Source organism: Rhineura floridana, chromosome 7 (assembly GCF_030035675.1).
Source record: "Rhineura floridana isolate rRhiFlo1 chromosome 7, rRhiFlo1.hap2, whole genome shotgun sequence".
In the NCBI taxonomy this organism is placed as follows: Eukaryota; Metazoa; Chordata; class Lepidosauria; order Squamata; family Rhineuridae; genus Rhineura; species Rhineura floridana.
The window spans coordinates 122,414,247-122,435,874 of NC_084486.1; the positions used below are offsets into that span (position 1 = coordinate 122,414,247).

At 40.6% G+C, this 21,628-nt stretch overlaps 1 protein-coding gene across 1 annotated transcript in view; it reads left to right on the top strand.

Annotated features, from left to right (window-relative positions):
* GMPS (guanine monophosphate synthase) overlaps positions 1-20,469 on the top strand; it is a 50,198-nt gene extending 29,729 nt beyond the window's left edge. The window contains exons 6-16 of the mRNA XM_061637113.1: positions 143-336; positions 998-1,163; positions 2,229-2,380; positions 3,790-3,963; positions 4,659-4,764; positions 9,927-10,042; positions 11,142-11,267; positions 12,697-12,812; positions 16,828-16,958; positions 17,671-17,843; positions 19,892-20,469. Coding sequence (XP_061493097.1) covers positions 143-336; positions 998-1,163; positions 2,229-2,380; positions 3,790-3,963; positions 4,659-4,764; positions 9,927-10,042; positions 11,142-11,267; positions 12,697-12,812; positions 16,828-16,958; positions 17,671-17,843; positions 19,892-19,993 — 1,556 coding nt within the window. The 3' untranslated portion in view covers positions 19,994-20,469. The remainder of the gene's footprint in view (positions 1-142; positions 337-997; positions 1,164-2,228; positions 2,381-3,789; positions 3,964-4,658; positions 4,765-9,926; positions 10,043-11,141; positions 11,268-12,696; positions 12,813-16,827; positions 16,959-17,670; positions 17,844-19,891) is intronic.
* The last annotated feature ends 1,159 nt before the right edge of the window (positions 20,470-21,628 follow it).

The window sequence follows — 21,628 nt, forward strand, 5'->3', positions numbered from 1 at the left end:
TTAACCAATATTTTACTGTGGTTACTTTTATAATTTATATGTGATTCATCCCCTCCTTTAAGTATATATGCACATATAAAATCTCATATTGATGGCATTTCTTAAGTGTTCTGTCTTTTGTTTTTTAAAAAACCCTCCCAAGCTATAGCAAATGAATCTAAAAAACTGTATGGAGCACAATTCCACCCTGAAGTTAGCCTTACAGTAAATGGGAAAGCAATGCTGAAGAACTTCCTTTATGATATTGCTGGCTGCAGTGGCACCTTCACAGTTCAAAACAGAGAAATGGAGTGCATTCGAGATATCAAAGAGAAAGTAGGCTCATCAAAAGTCCTGGTAAGGTTTGCAAGTTTGATCTCAACGCTCGTTCCTGTTAATAAGAATAGCATTTGATGATGATGTAACTTAATGGTTTCTGTTTACATCGGGGGAGGGGGGAACCTCATTGGTCCATCCTGTAGGGCAACTGTCACAGGTGGGCAGGATGACCTATCTGTTAATCACACAGCATCATTATGATGTCACATAACTGACAGGTTGGGTTGTCCCACCCATCTGCCAAAATCTTTTGTGCGGGGTTCCCAGCTGCCTGTCAGGTGCTTAGGAAACGCAGTGCAGGGAGTGTTGCCAGCCCTATGGGAAGTAGCAAACAGCATGCACAGCTACATGGAACTGAATCCTGCTCTACCACTGATATCACAAGTGACATTCACTGATTGACAAGTGGGTGTGGTTTGGGAAAAATGACCTCACAGGCCAAATTCGACCCCTTGATGGGCCAAGACTGGCCTATGGACTTGGAGTTCCTCCATCCCTGGGTTACATGCTTTAGCCTATGTCCTCTTTGCAATGCTATCCTACCATGTTCAACAGTGACTTCAGTGTACTATGACTTTGATAATATAGCAAACAATACAAAAGTATTAAAGCAAAGGAAATGCTATGTTTGGATTATGGAATTTAATCTAATAATTCCTACTCCTCTCAATCCTTGCAGGTTTTACTCAGCGGCGGTGTGGATTCAACTGTGTGTACAGCTTTACTGAACCGTGCTTTAAATCAAGACCAAGTGATAGCAGTGCACATAGATAATGGATTCATGCGCAAGAGGGAAAGTCAGTCTGTGGAAGAGGCACTCAAAAAGTTGGGAATTCAAGTCAAAGGTACTATGGTACTCCTTGGTTATGAATACAAAAACAAGAAAAATCTATAATTCCAGTTGAGGAATTAGGATTCTTTACAGGGGTAACCAACATGGCGCCTGCTAGATGTTGTTCAACTCCAGTTCCCATTAGCGCCACCCAGCATGGCCAATGGTCGGGAGTGATGAGAGTTGTAGCTGAACAATGCTAGGAGGGCAGCATATTAGCTACCCCAATTTAGGATTTTTTTTTCTTGGAAAATACCTGCTGGAACTTCAAATAGACAAGGCAAACAGTTTGCTTCTTGATGATTACAAATAAATGTTCTCTTAGCATGATAGATAGTAGAAGCTAACACTTCTGTGGGTCTCCCATTCTCAGCCTCATCTATGCTCCTTTTTTGCCCCATAAACTCTCCCTAGAATGCATGCCTAGCTCCAATTTTCTTACTACTTTCCCATCCCTCTTCCCATGAAACCTTTGGTTTAACCTTTTCTCTGGATCGGGATAGTCTTTAGTTCTGGAAAGTACCTCCTCTTGGTTAACGACAGAGTTCACCAGCAGGAATGACCCTGGGGATGCACCCCAAACAGCTATTGCTCATATTCATTGCCTCTTATCTGTGACTCTTCCATGTCATCATAAGCTCTGCAAAGCAGGGATCTGTCTTTTGATTGTTATTTTGTAAAATGACATATTAACCTTAGTAATCTTAATATATAATAAGGCAGCTCTCATTGCTGTCATGGAAGAAAAGGTTACTGCCATTTCTCTGTATTGTGGGTTAGGACCGGCTGCAGTTTTTGTTGTTGCCTTTTATTATACCTATAAATGTCTATAGAAGTTTGTGTTCAATGTGGTTTTAGATTCTGCAGTTTTGTTGCCAAATTGTTTTTTCTTTAGTACCCCATCTTTTAAACAATTTTTTTTTCAGTAGATAAAGCTTTAATAGTATAAATTTTGGAAAGAGCAAAGTAAAGATTTTGGTAGGTGAAGGGGGAGAAAGATGTTTTAGCTAGAAGGAATAAGTTTTCCTTTCATTTTAGAAGTTTTCTTAACAGCAGCAAATCTTGTATGTTTGTTCAGTGGTAAATGCAGCTCATTCGTTCTACAATGGTACAACAACTCTGCCCATCTCTGAGGAAGACAGAACTCCACGAAAAAGGATCAGTAAAACACTGAATATGACGACAAGCCCTGAGGAAAAACGTAAAATTATTGGTGACACTTTTGTGAAGGTATCTGTTTCAGAATTTAGGGAGAAACTTCTAATATACCCTAGTTTGCATGAGGAGGATCTTGGATTTCCCATTTAATGTTTTACATTCACTATTTCTCTCTACACACACAAACACTTGTGCTTGTTGACTGATTTGGACATTTTGCTTTCTAATTCAAACCTCTCAACATGCAGCTTTGAAGCCTTTTCTGTTAATTCAGCAGATCCCAACATTTTTGGATGCAGTCTTGTTCAGAGATGTGATTGTTGCCTGATCTAAACACCACTACAGGATCAAACACCACCTCCTTTATTATGCGATCTCAGATCACCTGTTTATGATCTGTCTCAAGTGTAATGGCTAGTTAGAACATACTGTTCACTTCAAGGTAAAGTGAAATAAGGGCACAATGAACCATTTAATAAAATATCTTGAGTTAGAAGCCTGTGATTAACTGACTTGGTGCTAGCTCCAGATCTGTCTTGGCCATGTGTTTATCCAGCCCACGTGTTTACCCATCCATGGTATGGCTTGGAGAAGTGTTACTTTCCTACTCTGAGGAAGTCACATAGCTCTGAAGTACTGAAAGCTGGGAAGATCACAGAGGAGGTGGTGGCAGTTGATTATTAAAGGGGTGCATCTCCTGATTCAGCACAACACTCAGCCAGCATCCAGCTTTTATTACAGATGAAACAGGCTTTAAAGTAGAGCCCACCATTTTCTCCAGTAGGGGTCACTCACTCTTCATTGCATTTTGTATACATTCTGAATGACCTTGTTATAATTTAGCAGCAGCGTAATTTGGCACTTAGAACACTTGTGCTTTAGGCTTGCTTTCCAAACTGACACTTAATTCCTCTTTGTTTCATAAATTGCTACAAAAGGAATGCTTGCATTATTATTAGAGGTTTGCGCTGCAGCTGGAACAGACTCTTGTGATGCATTTATTGCTAGCTCTGCTAAAAATTAATGAATGTATTTTTGCTAACAACTTGAATGATAAAAATGTGATAGAAACACAGTAATAAAATACTAAACATTATTCATATATACATATTGTAGTGCCAACAGAAACAATGCATTTAGCATATTTTAATAATGTAATGTCTATGGTTAAAAAGAACAAGACTACAATGTCATACAGTTCATTGTTTTTACCTAGCGTTTCAGAGTTCATCACTTTGGTAAAAAAAATGTTACACTGAAAATAAGCTAAAAGAGGATGGATAAATGGTGGTAAATTAAACTTCCACTTCCTACAAAATAGCAGATGTTGAGTATGGATATGCCTTACCGTGTAAAGAGGGTTGCAATTCATGAGGACAAATGAAGTTTATAGTTTGTAATAAAATGTGGGGACTTGATTATGGAAAAATATCTCCTCCACATTTCTCTCCACTTTTCTTCCCGCCTCTCCCACAATGTAGATTGCTAATGAAGTTATTGGAGAAATGAACCTGAAACCAGAAGAAGTCTTCCTCGCTCAGGGAACGTTGAGGCCTGATCTCATTGAAAGTGCTTCTGTGGTTGCCAGTGGCAAAGCAGAAGTCATCAAGACTCATCACAATGACACAGAGCTCATCAGAAAGTTGAGGGAAGAGGTAAATATATTTTAAAGTCTGTTTTTATTATGTTCTAAAGTGTTTTTAGTGCTTTTGTTTGCCACCCTGGGCTCCTGCTGGGAGGTAGGGTGGGATATAAATCAAATAATAAATAAATAAATAAAAGCAAGTTGCATCTAACTTTTCAGATGGGTCACTTGAATGTGGTATGTAGTACAAGATTTGTTGCATTTCCTTCCTAGCTATGTATGTAATGTTGGGCATTTTAGGCAATATTTTAAAAAAATAATTTTAGAGATTGGTGGTGGTACTTTTACATATAAAGCCTCACCACCACCAAAAAAAACCCAACAACAGCCCATGAATATTTGCATACAGGCACACTTTCAAAGAGATTTTGTACTGAATAAACAGAACAACAATTTCTGATTCAATCTATGGTATAAATCAGAATTTGTTATTGTTTGTTAGTTAGGCAGTAGGAAACCAAAGCAACTAGACTACATTAATTTTATGGAATGTGTATATACCATGTCACAGCAGTTACTAAGCCTCCCTACTGAGTGCTTTGAATCACTGCACTGTTGTCTTGGCTCCTGTGACATTTTCACTGGGGTGGTAGAGACAAGACTTAAATTATAGTCTCAGTAGTTTTAGTATTGTATTTGGAAATTGGTTTTCTCATTAGTTTTATGTTACTTTCTGAATGCAGAATGCACTGTTTTCCATTGCAGGGCAAAGTAATAGAACCACTGAAAGATTTCCATAAAGATGAAGTAAGAGTGCTTGGGAGAGAATTGGGTCTGCCAGAAGAGCTGGTCTCAAGACATCCATTCCCAGGTATAGGCAGTTTCTGCTCCGGGTTTTGGTGGGTCCTTGGGCAGCTCACTCGTCATCCCCCCCCCAGTGGGTCTATCTCCCAGGGGTCTCTTGTCAGTGGGCCCCCTGCTGCAATGTGGGTCCTCAGCAGATGCCTGACCATGGTGACCCCTGACACCACCTGGGCATAAGATTAGCAAAATTCACCAAGAGTCAATGGGTTGGATCCAGACGGGCCCTTCTTTTAGAGGAAAGCCTCTTCTGCTCAAGGAAGGGATGAGCACTTCTTGGGAAGAATGGCCCCAGATCCAGCAGAGTTCCTTTTGTAAGTTCTTGTGTAAAACTTTGCATGAGCTTTTTGTGACATGAACCAGAAATAAAGAAGCAAGACACAGATATGGGATAGACTAGGACCACTTTCTTGACTACAACTCAAATGCTGTGAAATTGAAACTAAACTAAACTGCATAGGGATGTCAGATAATGCGCAGGAAACTATAACTCACAGTCAGGCTCCTAAGCCTGTCCTTACTGGGCAAGGCTATCCTGAGGGAGTCAAGCTGGGCTTAAGTCCAGCTTTCCCCCCCTGCCACGTTTCTTGGGGTGAGGAGGAAGGTCTTCCTGATTCACGCCCCTTCAAAAAACTCTGAGTGAGTGAAACAAGTTAATCCCAGTAATGATCCATACCACATCCCCAAGACCTCACATGCCTGAGAACAAGTCTCTGGAGTCACTATTCACCTAAAAGTGCCTCAGGGTATCCACCTCCTCCCTTTCCTGCACATACCTGCCAAGTGACCAAAGCCAATTAACCAGCACCCACTGCTAACTGCACCTCTGATTGGAACAGTATGGAGTAAGCGAAACAATCCCCATCTGCTAAACTAGTCACAGATAAGAACAAAAAAACCCTACTCGATCCCATCTCAGGTGACCAGCTAATCTCACACTGCAAACCAGGAGGGCAGGCTGGGTGCTGCATTCTCGCTGAGAAGGAGGGAGAGGGCCAGGCGGAAGGGCCTTATGTACCCTCCCTCCCAAGTGCTGGCACGTTTGCATGCAGGCATTGGAAGTGGCCTCTTGCATGTCTTCTGGCCCCGCAGCAAATGTGCTTCTTCCCGGAAGGCTTTCAGCCTCCAGGTGGAGGAGCAGTATCCTCAAGACTCATTCTATGGCTTTGCTGGAGCTTTGTGCACTACAGCCTGTATTTGCTTTAATTACTCTTTCTCACATTCTAACCTAACCTCTGATACATTGTGGCACTGTAGCGTGCAAAGTCTTCCTCACTCGTGTGCATGGAACAGAGCCAAGACACTTTCTCCTTCCACTCATGATTATTTGTATCCATGCCAAAGCCTTATATCAGTAGTATTCAAAGAGCGGCACATCTTTTTCCCCTCTGTATGACTGCCGGTATGATGCAGTGCTGAAGAGCTTGAACTGTGAATAAGACAGACTCCAGTTCAAATCTTGCTTAGATAACACCGATCTACCTTTCCAGATGATTGTAGAATGACCAAGATTCCATACATGAAATACTCTGAATATGCTGGAGTGCTATGCATATGCTGCTGCCGCTGCTGTTGTGCTTAATGTGTCAGGCACTTGAAAGATATGGATGGAATCCTGAGAACTGTTGCACAAGGGGAAGGTGGTACTGACTTGTGTGAGGAGGGCCCCCAGATTTTTGCCAGTTCCTCCTGCCAGCTGCAGCTCCTCCATGCCACCTTTAGGGTCTCCCTACTCTTGGGAACAGCTTTTCATGAGTAAATGGGAAGATGTAGCCGGAAGGAGAAGAGCAGAATCGCTCTTACATGTCTCTGCGGCCACATTCACACTGTACATTTATTCAACTATTGTTCCATTTTAAACAGTCATGGTTTCCCTCAAAGAATTCTGGGAAGTGTCATTTGTGAAGGATACTGAGAGTTGTTAGGAAAGCCATAGTCCTCTTACAGGCCGGCAATTCCCAGAGTTCTCTAGGGGAAAAGGAACGACTGTTAAACTACTTGGGGAATTGTAGTTGTGTGAGGAGAATAGGGGTCTCCTAGCAACTCTCAGCACCTTTCACAAACTACACTTCCCAGGATTCTTTGGGGAAAACCATGACTGTTTCAAGTGGAATAATAGTGGAATAAATGTACAGTGTGAATGTGGCCTGCATCTCAACCTATGTGTTTTGTTCTTCTGGGAGGTGGGAAAAACACTCGCACCAAATAGGCTACAACTAGCTAAGATAAAAAGGTGGTTTTAAAAATACAGTACAGTAGGGCCCCGCTTTACAGCGATTCGCTAATGCTCTGGCTTTCAATTAGGGAAAGTCCCCGCATTAAGGCGCTTATTCCATTTTTACGGCAGTTTTTTTCCGTCGAGCGCCATTTTGACATCATTTTCGCGTGATGCGTCCCATTATCGTCAATGGGTTTCGCTTTACGGCAATTTCCGCTTTACGGCTGGGGTCCGGAACGGAACCCACCGTATGAGCGGGGCCCTACTGTAGGAAAGACGACACTTGCTTTCAGTAGGAAAGATACAGATAAGTATTGTTGTAGGCAGGAGGGGTAAGGGAGACGCTTGTTGGGCACTAAACATTTTTTACTGTGAGTTCCCTTTTAAAGTATTGGTGAGCAGCTATAGGACAAATAAGGCTCTCATATCTTTGCTGTCTGCCTGATTACTAACAGCCAATCATCCTGAAGCTGTCTGTGATTTAAAAGTCCTTTGGAATTAGGAGTGATAAGGGAAAAGGTGTGTAGAAGAGCCATGCTAGCAAGCATGCTTTTGTTGTAAGAGTGTGTGCAAGGGGGTGGGTGGTAGCAGGTTGTCTCATCACTGTGGCTTATATTTTCAACCCAACCTGCTAGCCATTGACCTCTATATTCACCACTGTTAAGTATGTACAAATGCCTGTGGGCAGAGACTAACAGACTAGATAGAGTTGGTTCTTGCATAAGATGCTAGCAAGGGTATTCATTGTACTTAACAGCTTATATAAGAACTTCATAATAGAAACCCTATTGTTCAAACCTGTACAGTTTTAAATGAAATTTATTTTAAAAACTTACATTTTACTGAATTTTTTGCATCTCTGTCTTTCATCATTGTTTGTTTGTATGCTGCATTTCCATAGTTAAACCATGTTCAAGGCACCTCACAACATCGAAGGCTTACATAATTCACTAATGGTTGCAAGACATAACATAGCAGGAGGTCCCTTCCGCACAACATAGGAAGCGGGCCTTTAGTGTAGTGGCACCTACCCTTTGCAATTCCCTCCCCTTAAATATTAGGCAGGCACCATCTGTTACCTTTTCGGCTCCTACTGAAGCCCTTCCTCTTTCAACAAGCCTTTTAAGTAGAGACCTTATCCCAGTCTGATTCTGTGCTGGAATTGTTTTCAAGATGTTTGTAAAGCTTTTTTTGAAATGTGTTTTTTGTGGTAATCTTCTTTAAAGTCTGTTTTTATGATGTTTTAGAGTGTTTTTAGTGCTTTGTTTGCTGCCCAGGGGTCCTACTGGGAGGAAGGGTGGGATATACATCAGTTAAATAAAAAATAATTTAGATTGTCATAAGCAATAAGCTAATAAAATTAGCTTAAATAAAATTAAACAATCCACTGATAGTTCATAACAAAAACACAATCCAGATAATAGCAAAAATAATACATCCCTGAAATGAAATTTTGGTCCCTGCAACAGCAACCATTTAAGCATAATCCCACCAGCTGCAGTTACAACAGCATCATTCTTAGCTAGAGTCAGTCAAGGCCCTGCCCTTCCAGGCCAGGTGGAAATAAGTCAGACGAACAGGGAGCAGGTCTTGCAGGACTCACAGGGAAATGGTATTTCTAAACAGTACAGAAAAAATAGTTGTAAGCTTGACTTGCAACTTAAGAATGAGAAGGAGTTTGGGCTATTTGGTGCAAAGTGGGGGCTGGGAGAAGAGAGGAAAATCAGATATGGGGCAAGAACTTCAGGATAAGGGAGACCAAGGAAGTAACATATGAAGCTCTGAACGGGTGAGCATGCAACCTTTTTCTCTTTTTCTAGTGACACTTCATAATAAGAGTATTCTTGTTGCACCATGGATGAAATAGTCCTGAAATAACTAGTGTCAAGAACACTTGATTTCTAAAATGGCTTTGAGGCTAAGAATTGTGGGGGAACATATCTTGTCTGAGATGGGGCCTCTGAGAGGTATGAGTTTGCAGTTCTCACAGCTGAAGCTGGACTGGTACATCAAGGCCACCTGGCCTGGGAAGGTTGGGGAGTACATGACCATTGGATGCGAAAACTCCAGAAATATTTCATCATCAGAAAGCCCCCTGATTGGCTAATTAATTCCTGGCTGTTGCTGGGCATTTTCCCATAAGAATATGATTCAGACCTTAGCATTTGTTCCCCACTGTACCCTACGGTTGCTGATGCTACCTAGGTGGGGTTCCATCTTCCATCCGCTGTCCAGGCTATACATCTCTGGGGAGATGTGGAACCATGAAGTTATTCTGCTGTTTATCTCTTTGTAAGTATAGACTAAACTAGACAGTTTTGTTATTCTGTTTTGTGACTGTAACTCTCTGTATTCTACCTGGCTCTCAAGGATGTGGGTTTCAAGGAACCATTTTGCTGCTGTAATTGTGCACTTACATTTTATTTAATAAAGCTACTTCTTATTTATCAGTGTGTGTTCATTGCAGGAGAGGATTTGGCTCTGAATCCAATACCTTGGCCAGTTAACCACTGACTACTGTATATTTGGATATTTTTGCTTAAGGCTCCAAGACAAGGAGTGTAGTTTGGCTCTTGTCTGTTGGAATCCTTTGCAGGTCTATTTCTGGCACTTTGGGTTTCCCCTTGGCCCAGTGGGTGACCAGATTAAGGGGTGGTGGAAGCCTGCTTACCTTCACAGGTTTGTTTTTGGTTTATTCAGCCCTAGTAAGAGGAGGCAAGGGTTTGTCCCTTGCCATGATCAATTGCCCTGGATTTGGGAACTGAGTCCTGGGACTGAACCAGGAGTGGTTCATGACAACTAGTGTTTCATATATGGAAGCTAAGCCTGTTACATATAAATGGTAGGATGGTCAAAATGCCGATAAGTGCAGTCATGTAGCATCGCTGAAATATCATTGTTTATTTGCATGTTGGTTACTGGTTATGTAGTGCTGTTCCAATATTGCGTTTTAGGTCCTGGCCTTGCAATTAGGGTAATATGTGCCGAAGAACCATATGTGTGCAAAGACTTCCCTGAAACAAACAACATTTTGAAAATCATAGCTGACTTCTCTGCAAGTGTTAAAAAGGTGATTATTATTACTGGAATTGATGGGTATACATTCCTGGGTGAATTACGCTGAACCGCTGTAACAGGCTTGGCATAGCTATCCTTTATTCCAAATTTCTGAAGACATGTAATTCTTTCCAGTCCACATTCTCCCCAGCCCATCCTTTCCTTCCCCTCTTCTGTTTCCCGCCCAATCTTTCATTCTGTTTGCCTGTGCCCTTTTCCTTGTTAGTTCTCCTTCAGCCCTTCTTTCTAGAGTAGTCCTATAGTGTCCTTTCTTCCTTCAAGAATGTTCTCAAGATTCATTGCATTTCCCCCCCACCTTACATGTTCCATCTTGATTTCTTAGTTTCTATCCTTATGTTCTTATTCTTTGTAGCCAAGCAATATTCACCTGGCTCCCTTCCCTGTTCCCTTTTGTATCTGTTATATGCTGGCTCTGGGCAGTATTCAGCTAGCTTGTCCCATTGGTACAAGATGCTAGTGTGATAGGACTTTCTCCTCCTCTCTTTCCCCTCCCCCATGCCCCGTAGTGCAGTGGTAGAGCATCTGCCTTGCATGCAGAAGGTCCCAAGTTCTATCTCCAGGTAGGGCTGGGAGAGACCCCTGCTTGAAACCCTAGAGAGCTGCTGCCAGTCAGTGTAGATAATGCTGAACTGGATGAACCAATGGCCAATATAAGGCCACTTCCTATGTTCATCCTTCCCAAATCTCTTCTGTAGAGTTGGGGGAACCCCTAGAACAGATTTAGGGGCTGCACAGGGGGAGGAGAGAGGGAAAGTCCTGTTAAACTAGCAATCCTTGTGCTGTCAGGATCCTGATTTAGTGCTTTTGGATACAACCTTCTGTGCCTACCAGTTGAGGATGTCTCTGATTGTCTTTACTGCATAGTAGATTTTAGGTGGTTTAGAAATAACAAATAATTGTGATCACACCTTAAACTAACTTGATGATGCACTGGCCTGGCCACTCTACCTGCCAGATATGCATCTGGCCTCTTTGTTCAAGAACCCCTTAATTCCCAACTTCTGCTTCCATGCAGAACACTAGTGCTTAATGAGACATAGACTAGTAACATTTTAAAATGTTTTGATTTGACTTTCTTGTTTGTTGCCCAGCCTCACACTCTGTTGCAGAGGGTCAAAGCATGTACAACTGAAGAAGACCAGGAGAAGTTGATGCAAATTACAAGTCTGCATTCATTGAATGCCTTCTTGCTGCCAATCAAAACTGTAGGAGTACAGGTTAGTGCACTCAGCCTTCAGTAATAATACCTTATGGTTGTGTAGGCTAACAGTTGTTACAAGTAGTACATTTAGAATTTTTGGAGTCAGAGTAGAATACATCTGAAAGAGAGGGGAAACGGGCTGAGGAAATGCTATTTTTATAGATGTGAGAGCCTTGAGATAATTAAATGGTCACTTTAGCGAGGCCTGAAAATCCCGGATGAAGAGTTGTAGGGTTACTAAGCATTCTTAAGATTAAATGGCACCGCTCACACTGTGTTCCATTAGGTTCAGACTGCCAGTGGAGAAATAGCAGTTGAAGGCTCATATAGCCCTACTAATTTGCTCACTGCACATAGAATTCTGTTTTTACCTCTTCTGTATAATGCTGTTTTGTTGGTTTTTATAATATTTTTGTATACCGATTAGGGATTTTTTAAATATGATGTGATTTAGAAATTCAAATAATTAAATAAGTCCATTTTTCTTTTGTGAGGCAGGCCAAGCACCTGGCTGTCACAAGGCCAATGAACTCCTCAGAACGGCATGTATTGCAGTTAGAGATTTATCAGTCAGTTTTCTGTTTTTAATGCGGTTGCACTCCTTCTGAAAGAACAGGTTTGTAGCTTGGGGCTGCTTTGGATTCATCTTTGTCACCGAAAGCTCAGGTAGTCTCAGTGGTTAGGAGTGCCTTTTACCAGCTATGGCTGGTACACCAACTATGGATGTTCATGGATAACCTTAATACTTGATCATTGCAGTGCAGTCCCCTGGACCTCATTGGAAGCTCTTAACTGATGCAAAATGCTGTGGCTAGACTGTTGGTGGGGACAGACATTTGCCAGCACATAACTCCGGTTTCTAAAAGTTTGTAGTGGCTGTCCATTTGCTACCAGGCCAGGTCACAGTACATGTATTAATTTACAAAGCCCTCAACAACTTGGGCCCAGGATACCTTAAGGACTGCTTGATGCCTTATATTCCTGCCCATTCACTGAAGTCTTCAGGGGAATCTGTTAAAGGTCCCCCATGACTCAAGCACACAGCTCATATCTACCAGAAGCCATGCTTTCAGTATTGTGGGCCCAGTTCTGTGGAATTCCCTCCCGGCTGAGATCAGATAGGCCTTCTCCCTGTTGAATTTCAGTGTTGGGTGAATACTTGTATTATAGCAGGCGTTTTAAGTAATTTTTTTCTTGATTTTATGATTAATTTTTTCTGACTTTATCCTTTGCAACCTCATTGTACACTGCTTAGAAACTACTTTTTTTAAGGAACTAAATATTAAATAGATACTGGGTTTCAGCTAATGTAATTCCCAAATGATTTGAAAGCCGTGTCCCCGGACTCCTTTTGGGAGGAAGGGCGGGATAAAAATTTAATAAATAAATAATAAAATACTGTGTTAAATGGTTTCAGCTGCTGATCTTGTTTTTGTGCTTTGCAGGGTGACTGTCGTTCCTATAGCTATGTGTGTGGGATCTCGAGTAAGGACTCTCCACACTGGGAGTCCCTTATGTTCCTAGCCAGACTCATACCTCGCATGTGTCACAACATAAACCGGTATATATCTGCAGAGCTTAAATGTGCAGCTGCTGTTTGCTTAGTAGTTTGCTTGCACTTAGCTTTGATTAATCTCTATTTATACATCAGATGTAAAAAAAAAAAAAAAGTACCAAATACAAGAATGTGTTACTGCCTTTCTTGGACGCCTTTTACAATTAGGAGATGTAAAACTTTGGGAAATTTTTTTTTTTTTTACAATAATTTTTATTCAAATTTTCATAAAACATAGAAAACAAAATCATAAAACATTCAAAGACAAAAAACAAAACAAAACAAAAATGATTAAACAAAAAAAATAAAATGTTGACTTCCCATTTGTCACATATCAAATCAGTTATAGGTCTACAATATATAACAATCCTGTCTCTTAAATCATATTATAAAATCACTTTCCTCCAGTAGTTATCTTAATTAATCATCAAATCTCATAAACATTACTTTATTCTTTCCACAAAAAGTCAAAGAGAGGTTTCAATTCTTTAAGAAATATATCTATCAATTTTTCTCCAAATAAACATGTCAATTAATCCATCTCGTTAATAATTATAATAATCTTATTGTCATAACCATAGTCCAAATAAACATTTCGATTAATCCATGTCATCAGAATCTGTTAGGTCCAATAATTTCAATAGCCATTATTCCATTATCCCTATTAGTTCCATCTTCCATCTTCAATAGTCCTGTTAAGTCCAGTAATTTCAGTGTCCAATCTTCCATTATCAGTATTCCATAATAATCTTGCTGTTGTAGCCATAGTCATATAATAAGAGTCTGATGGGAATTTCCTCTATCCCAAATATTTTCTTGCCATCCATTCTGAATAAGTTGCTGAAATACTGTTGTAAAGTCATATCTGTGTTCTTCTTTTTTACAAAATGCACTGGCTCATCTCTTAAGAGCTTTTCCATTGTCACATGGCTGCAGTTAATTCCATAGATTTTCTCTATATCAAGCTCCATCACATCATTCCAGTCCAGAAGATTATCCAAGCCATTGATAACTTTATCTCTAATATCTTCATTAATTTCTTCAGAGATAACGTTAAATTCCAAACAGTAGATTTTATTTCTAAAATCCATAAACTCCAGATCTTTTTCCAATTCCACATTTGTTCCAATCTCCAGGGCTTGTATCTTCCCTTTATTTTTTCTTTTCTCATCTCTGATCTCATTCTCCTCTCTCACAGGATCCCCTATTTCTTTAAGCTCCTGCGTCATTTTGCTCAGTTCAATTTTCAGCTCCTTACTACCCTGTCGCAGGGTTTGTTTCGTTATCTCAATCTCATCCATTATTTTCTGAAACATAATTACTTCCAGATTCTCAGCCACTTTCTTGATTGCCATTTTTAAAACCACGAAAACAAAGCAAAACAAAAATAAAGAAGAACCACTTCTTATTTCAGCAACAATTGGGTTAATATTCCAGGCTTGATGACATCACAGTATAAACAGAGCAACCTGCCTTATCTCTCTATGTTCAAGAATGCAAAATAAATTTAGTTCCCAGCATCAAAACAGTTAGTGGCGTCGTGAAGAAGCAGATTCGTCAAAATAAAATAGACCAAAAAGAGAATAGTCCCAGACAATATAATATTCCTCGGAATAGAAATCAGGAATAGAAATCCCTCTTCTGTTTATTATCTTTAGAATGCACTTCCAGGACAGCTTTTTGCGACAGAAACAGAGATAAGCTGTTAATTTCGTGAATAACAGAGAAGAGCTATATCTCACCCAGAAGTTGTCCAAAGCCGATCAATCTGACAAATCTCCTTTTGCTGCAACAATTTAAACCAAGTAAAAAAAAAATAGAAAGAAGGGTGCTTGCCTGTTAGTCCGTTCTCTCTTTGAAGAAAAGATAAATGTATCGCTTAAGCAGATAGAGCTTGTTAGGAAGTCCGTCCGGCATTGTTGGCTGGACCTTATCTCATAAATTAATGAAATCCAGTCCTCCCAACAAAAACAGGCTTTTGAGGTTGATCTCTACGTTTCTCCCTGCCCGGGAGAAATTTCATCAGTCAAAAAAAAAATGTTCTGACTGATTTATATCTGAATAAGCTTCTTTTGAGGCGGGAGCCCATCCCAAAAGCAGGCACAAGCGAAGTCACCCTTCCCGGAAGTCCAAAACTTTGGGAAATTTTGAAGTCATGCTGGGTGGGGGAATCTTGTCTTGGGATGGGGAGGAAGTGAGAACTTTGGGGAAATTGAGATATATGCAATACTTACTAGGCAATGCATGCTGATGAAAGTTAAAGAAGAAAGCACAAAAGCAGGACTACAGCTGAACGTCAGGAAGACTAAAGTAATGACAACATTTAAAGTTGACAACGAGGACATTGAACTTGTCAAGGATTATCAATACCTTGGCACAATCATTAACCAAAATGGAGACAATAGTCAAGAAATCAGAAGAAGGCTAGGACTGGGGAGGGCAGCTATGAGAGAACTAGAAAAGGTCCTCAAATGCAAAGATATATCACTGAACACTAAAGTCAGGATCATTCAGACCATGGTATTCCCGATCTCTATGTACGGATGTGAAAGTTGGACAGTGAAAAAAGCAGATACGAGAAAAATCCCATCATTTGAAATGTGGTGTTGGAGGAGAGCTTTGCAGATACCATGGGCTGCAAAAATGACAAATAATTGGGTGTTACAACAAATTAAACCAGAACTCTCACTAGAAGCTAAAATGATGAAACTGAGGTTATCATACTTTGGACACATCATGAGAAGACCTGATTCACTAGAAAAGACAATAATGCTGGGAAGAACAAAAGGGAGTAGAAAAAGAGGAATGCCAAACAAGAGATGGATTGATTCCATAAAGGAAGCCACAGACCTGAACTTACAAGATCTGAACAGGGTGGTTTATAACAGATGCTATTGGAGGTCACCGATTCATAGGGTCGCCATATGTCGTAATCGACTTGAAGGCACATAACAACAACAGCTGTACAATGCCTTCTTATCAAACCTAAACTTATTTCATCACAACATAAAATGTATTATTTATGACTTAACACGAAAAATTGTGTTATTTGACATCTGTGTAATTGACAGATGAATTGCCTTTGCTCAGAAGTAAGACTCACTCTGTTTAGTGGAGCTTACTTTACATAGGATTGTAGTCTCAAGAGTATAATGCCTTCAGCTTCAATCCTGTGCACATCCACCTATGAACAAAGGCCCTTTGAATGCAATGGGACTTGCTTCTGAAGAGACATGCTAGTTTGGTAGCAAGGTGTCTGTGTCACAGTTGATGAGGGGAAAGATGAAAAGGTTGACCATGAGGGAGAGGCCAGGTCAAAGGACAACAGTTCCAGGATCCTTGCTTCTACTATCTCCATACTACCATCAGAAGAAGGCAGGCAGCAATTCACAAGCAACGAGAGCCATGTATGCTACTCGCATGAAGATGACACCACCCTCTAGGTACAGAAATGCATCTTGGATTTGACTGTTGTATATTTCTACTACAGTATACACAGGAATTAACATACTCTAATGCTTACATAAAAATCTTCATACTACACATTTTGAGCAGAACCTTGTCTTTTAAAAAAAACCAATCCACTCATTCAGAAAGAGAAAATATTTCATAAGACTTCTTTTCCTCAGTGTTTCAATTTTTCCATTGGGGAAAAAATGGGGGAGGCAGGTTCTTTTAAATGAGGGAAGGGAGCAAACTTTTGCTTTGAGTATTGGAACAAAGACTATCTGCATTCTGAATGTTGTACAGTTTGGATTTTCCAAATGGTATACCTATTTAAGACTTAGAAAGTTAAACGAGGGCATGGTTAGGGAATGTCTGTGTGAATTAATGGCACTGCACCCAAGCTCTCTGGGCAAAATGAAAGTTTATGATATTGCTTATTATTCTGATAGTATATAAATGGATTACTTCAGTCTTCCCCAACCCGGTACCCCCATCAGCCCCAGCCAGCGCTGTATTTGCATTACTCAAATACATAAACTACCCAGTCCAATGTTTCATTTTCTTGTGTTCTTAGAGTTGTCTACGTGTTTGGCCCACCTGTCAAAGAACCTCCCACAGATGTTACTCCCACTTTCCTGACGACAGGAGTCCTCAGTACATTGCGGCAAGCTGATTTTGAAGCTCATAATATTCTCAGGGAGTCTGGTTAGTATGTCTTATTTGTTCAGTGCAATGTCGACTGTATTGGTGATAGTCTGCAGCACTTGAGTTACCATGGGCAAAAATACTTTTGCAACACTTCAGAATTCATCAAGCAACCCAAACTTTGGTGCAAGATAATAAAGCAAATGTTTGCACAATTGATGGTTATTTAGTAGACTTCTGGCTTCAGAAAGCTGAATTTCCTGGGAAACTGATTTCTTCGTGTTGCAATAGAAAATCTACACTGAAATAAAAAGTGAATGATATGAAAGTTTTAAAATATTGTAATGTAATGCATGCAACTCTTAACAAGTGCAGTTTCTGAGTTATATCTTGGAGCACAGTCTGTCTTGACACTGTTCTTTATTTCATTTGTATCCCACCCTTCCTTCAAGGAGCTCAGGGAGTCAAAATGATCTCCCTTCTCCTATTTTATCCTGACAACAACTCTATGACATAGTTTAAGCTGAGACAGTGACTGGCCCAAAAGCATGTGGTGAGCTCCGTGGCTAAGTCTGGAGTTGAACTCTAGTCTCCCAAGTCTTAGTCCAGCACTCTGATCGAGGGATGGGGAACCTGTGACCCTCCCAGTTATTGTTGGACCACAATTTCCCCATCATCCCTAGCCATTGGTTGTATAGGGTCTTAATCGTGCTGTCTCTCTTGGTCAATATAATAGTTTATTTATTGCAGTATTCTTGCTCTTTTATTAAAGGTTATGCTGGAAAAATCAGCCAGATGCCAGTAATCTTAACACCATTGCATTTTGATCGAGATCCCCTTCAGAAGCAGCCTTCCTGTCAAAGATCAGTAGTGATTCGAACCTTTATTACTAGTGACTTCATGACAGGTGTTGCAGCAACCCCTGGCGATGAGATACCAGAAGAGGTAAAAAAATGTATATATAAAAAATGGAACTGCTTTCTCTTCCTGAGCTAAGATAGAAAAGTTATTGTTCCTTTATTTAAAATTGTAAAAAAGTTTCCTTTTTTAAAGCATAGAAATAAATGCGTGCTACAGAATAAACCTTATGGAGGTAATCTCAGTTAAGCAGAACTTCTAGGCATAACAACGTAAGTTCCTGTCTACTAACAACTATATGTTGACAGTCATCACTGTACACCAGGGATAGCCAACATAGCAGTACCCTTTAGATGGTGTTGGACTCCAGTTCCCATCATATCTGATACTGGCCGTACGGGCTGGGACTGATGGCAGGTAGAGTCCAACAGCATCTGGAGGGCACCACATGGGCAACCCCTGCTGTATACCATTCTGAGATGGCATGGGCTTACAAGGCAGCAGTGCAGAGAAATTAAATTTACATTCCACAGTCTGTCTGCATGCTCACTACACCTGCTCTGTGGGTGAGATCAGCCTGTCCCTGTCCTCAGCTGGTGTGAACCAGGCTGAGGCTAAGCACTGCTTTCCCCCTGGTCCTCTTTTGACTAGGGCCTGAACAGGGTAGTTAGAAACCATGGGTTGTATCCAATACATTAGAACAGACCCACCAGTGTGGTTGGTGGCTCCATATCAGCACCTTGGATAGCTCGTTGAAAGTTTGGACTAAACCCAGGAGAAGATTCTATTGCCCCACTGACATGAAGCCACCAGCTGTTGCTGAAACCCACTGAAATTAATTGGACCTGATTTAACCAGGTCTATTACTTGTACGGGTCTAGGCTGAGCAGGACTAACATTGGGCACAACTCTTCAGCTCTGATCAATCCAAGACCATTATTATTATTTTATTGATTCCCACACCCGAGTATCTCTCCCTTCATCCTAGAACCCCAAGGCAGGTTACAATCGATACATACAATAATCATTTATAAAAAGAAAAATGTTAAAGCAATTTAAATTGATTTGTGTAAAATAGTTATAAGCATGCAGTCCGTGCTAGCAGTGCTTTGGATTAGGGCTTTATAAAATTTGAAAGCTGTTTAATAAAATTGCTTTTTTTAAAAAAGAAACATTTGTTTTAGTTATTGCAAACTTACAACAGGAGCTTCTACAGTGGAAAAAGAGAAGAGTGGGCATTGCAGCAACTCCTTTGGTGTAAAAAACCAAAAAACACACAAAACCACAGAATAGAGATCTTCGGGAGAGGCAAGTCTGTAGTGCAGGGGTTGCAAACATTTCTGGGCCAGTAGTCACATCTGGAATTTTGAGAAAGTACTGTGGGTGTCAGTCACAAAATTGTTGCCACTTCTAAAAGAGCAGATGGAGACTGGACCAGAAAATGATGCAACCAGGGAAGGGGAAAAAGGCACCTACATTGGCAGCTGTCATGCTTGCTCACAGAGGAGTGCTTTGCACCTTTCCTCTGTTAAGAACCTAAGAAGAGACTGCTGGGATCAGTCCAGTGATCCGTCTAGTCCAGCATCCTGTTCTTAGAGTGGCCAACCAGATGCCTGAGGGAAGCCCGCAAGCAGGTCCTGAGTGCAACAGCGCTCTCCCCTTGTGCAGTTTCCAGCAACTGATATTCAGAAGTATACTGCCTCATCTGTTCAGAATAGAAGGGAGGATAGGTTTCCAGACATCTGGTGAAAGGTAGGAATGTTTTAAGGGATTGTCAGTGTAGAACAGGCTAAGCAGTGCAAACGAGCTGAGCAGGAAGAGTAAACGTGTGTTGTAGATGTTTAGGTGGAATTTTGCAGAGACCTCTTGTGGGTGCCATAGGAGGTACTAACAGGCACACTGGTGCCTGCAGGTACCATGTTGGTACTCCTTGCTGTAGCAGGTTTCTTTGCTGCCTCTACAAGCCCTTTGCCTTTTTAAAAACAGCCAAGTATTGTATGTCATTCCTCTCTCCTTGAAGATCCGGTAAGATATTTGAATTTATATATTGTAGCACAGTTCTGAGCTACTACTCCTTTCATCCAAACCAGTGATAGTCATTTATGCTCTTGTCATCTGCTTGTTTCTAAACATAGGTTGTGTTGAAGATGGTGACAGAGATTAAGAAGATTCCTGGCATCTCCCGGGTGATGTATGACTTGACTTCAAAACCTCCAGGAACAACTGAATGGGAATAATTATTCCCCTCCCCGTATGAAAAAGTACTGTATGCAGTTTTAAATTATATCAGAAACCATTCCCAGTGTTGACATGCAGTACTGTGAAAAGAGTGACTGGAGCTGCTGCTACATCACATGTGATTTTCCCCCATCTCCTGGAGCATAATCTGCAAATTAAGAGTGGCGTGGGGGGCAGAGAGGTAAGATAAGTGGGCTGAGGATACGTACGGGTAAATAATTAGGGCAGTGTTGCCTACGTGCAGATAGATTCATATTGCTTTGCCTTTTTTTGGTCTTATTGACTCTTCCTGTTCTTACTGTTATGTCATTTCAATGTCTCTTTTTTTTTTTGTATACTGTGTAAACAGAGACAATTTATTTACATTTACCAAAACCCTTTGTTGGAGCCTATTAATAATGTAAAATGGGGAGGAAAAAAGTGACCAACTGCTTTTGAAACAGATTTATTATAAATAAATATTTTGCCAAATGGAGTAGTAGGTACTGTTGAGTTGTGGAATTAATGTATATTTGTTTGCTGTGTACTGTAAATCCTGTTCCATATTGTTTGGAGTATTAAGCCCATGGCAATAAGTGTTGATATTTTTAAAAAACAAACTGGCACTCAAATAATGAATGCATTTCCCCCCTCACTTTCATTTCCCTCTCCATAATAGTTTTTTAAAAACCAATTTTGTTTAACAGTGTAAAAGCATACATTTCCCCCACCATTCAGTGATATCTATATTTAATGTACATTAAAACAGTTACAAGAGAGCCAAATATGAATTAGGTATACCATTGAAAATGCATCTTGTGGTTCAGACAAAATGAAAGAGTAACAATTTACACTGAAGCCATCAAAATCTCTGTGCCCTTACTCAGTTTTTTGTGTGTCTCCTAACTGTCATTCATACCGTTCCTGTTGGTTTTATATTTTATATGAGGTTACTTTGGAAAAGCATAGGGAATATTGCTTTCATGTACACCTTCCCTAGGTCTTTTAAAATGTACTAATTTGTATGTGGTTGGGTTTTGGAGGCAGTTTAGCCAATCTGAATATAAATTTAGTTTGATCGTTTCTTGAAGAATAGGCTATCAGTAAGTCAGAAGGATGAATTTAGTCAACCTATGTGCCTCTGGCTTGTGTCGAGGTCAGAAGCTGGGTGGTTTTCTATATGTGTGAGTCTCAACATAGTCTCAACTCAAGTAGAGTTGCTTCTACCAGCATCTTGTTTGCATAGCTGGAGAGGAGGGGAGCGCCAGTTACCACAAAGAGTAATGCTCCCATAAGTGCTGCAAGGACTTCTGTCACCCATTCTGAATGCCTCCCCCCACCCCAAACTCAACAGCACACCGCAAATCACTGCAAACGTATATGAGCTTGGTTTGTACCCAAGAGTTTGAGCAGCTAAGTATAGCTGCATACATTAGCAGGATACAGGTGACCATTTGCCATGGGCTCCTGCTGGGAGGATGGGCGGGATATAAATCAAATAAAATAAATGCAATGGCTGCTTGGAAAGTCATCGTAGAACAACTGCAACCTCGTGGAGAGGTGATGAAATAGCTGCCTCTGTTTAATGCTATATCTGATGACCAAAAAAAGGTCTTGTCATTCATAGTTTCATTCAGTATGAGGCTGCTGTCCTT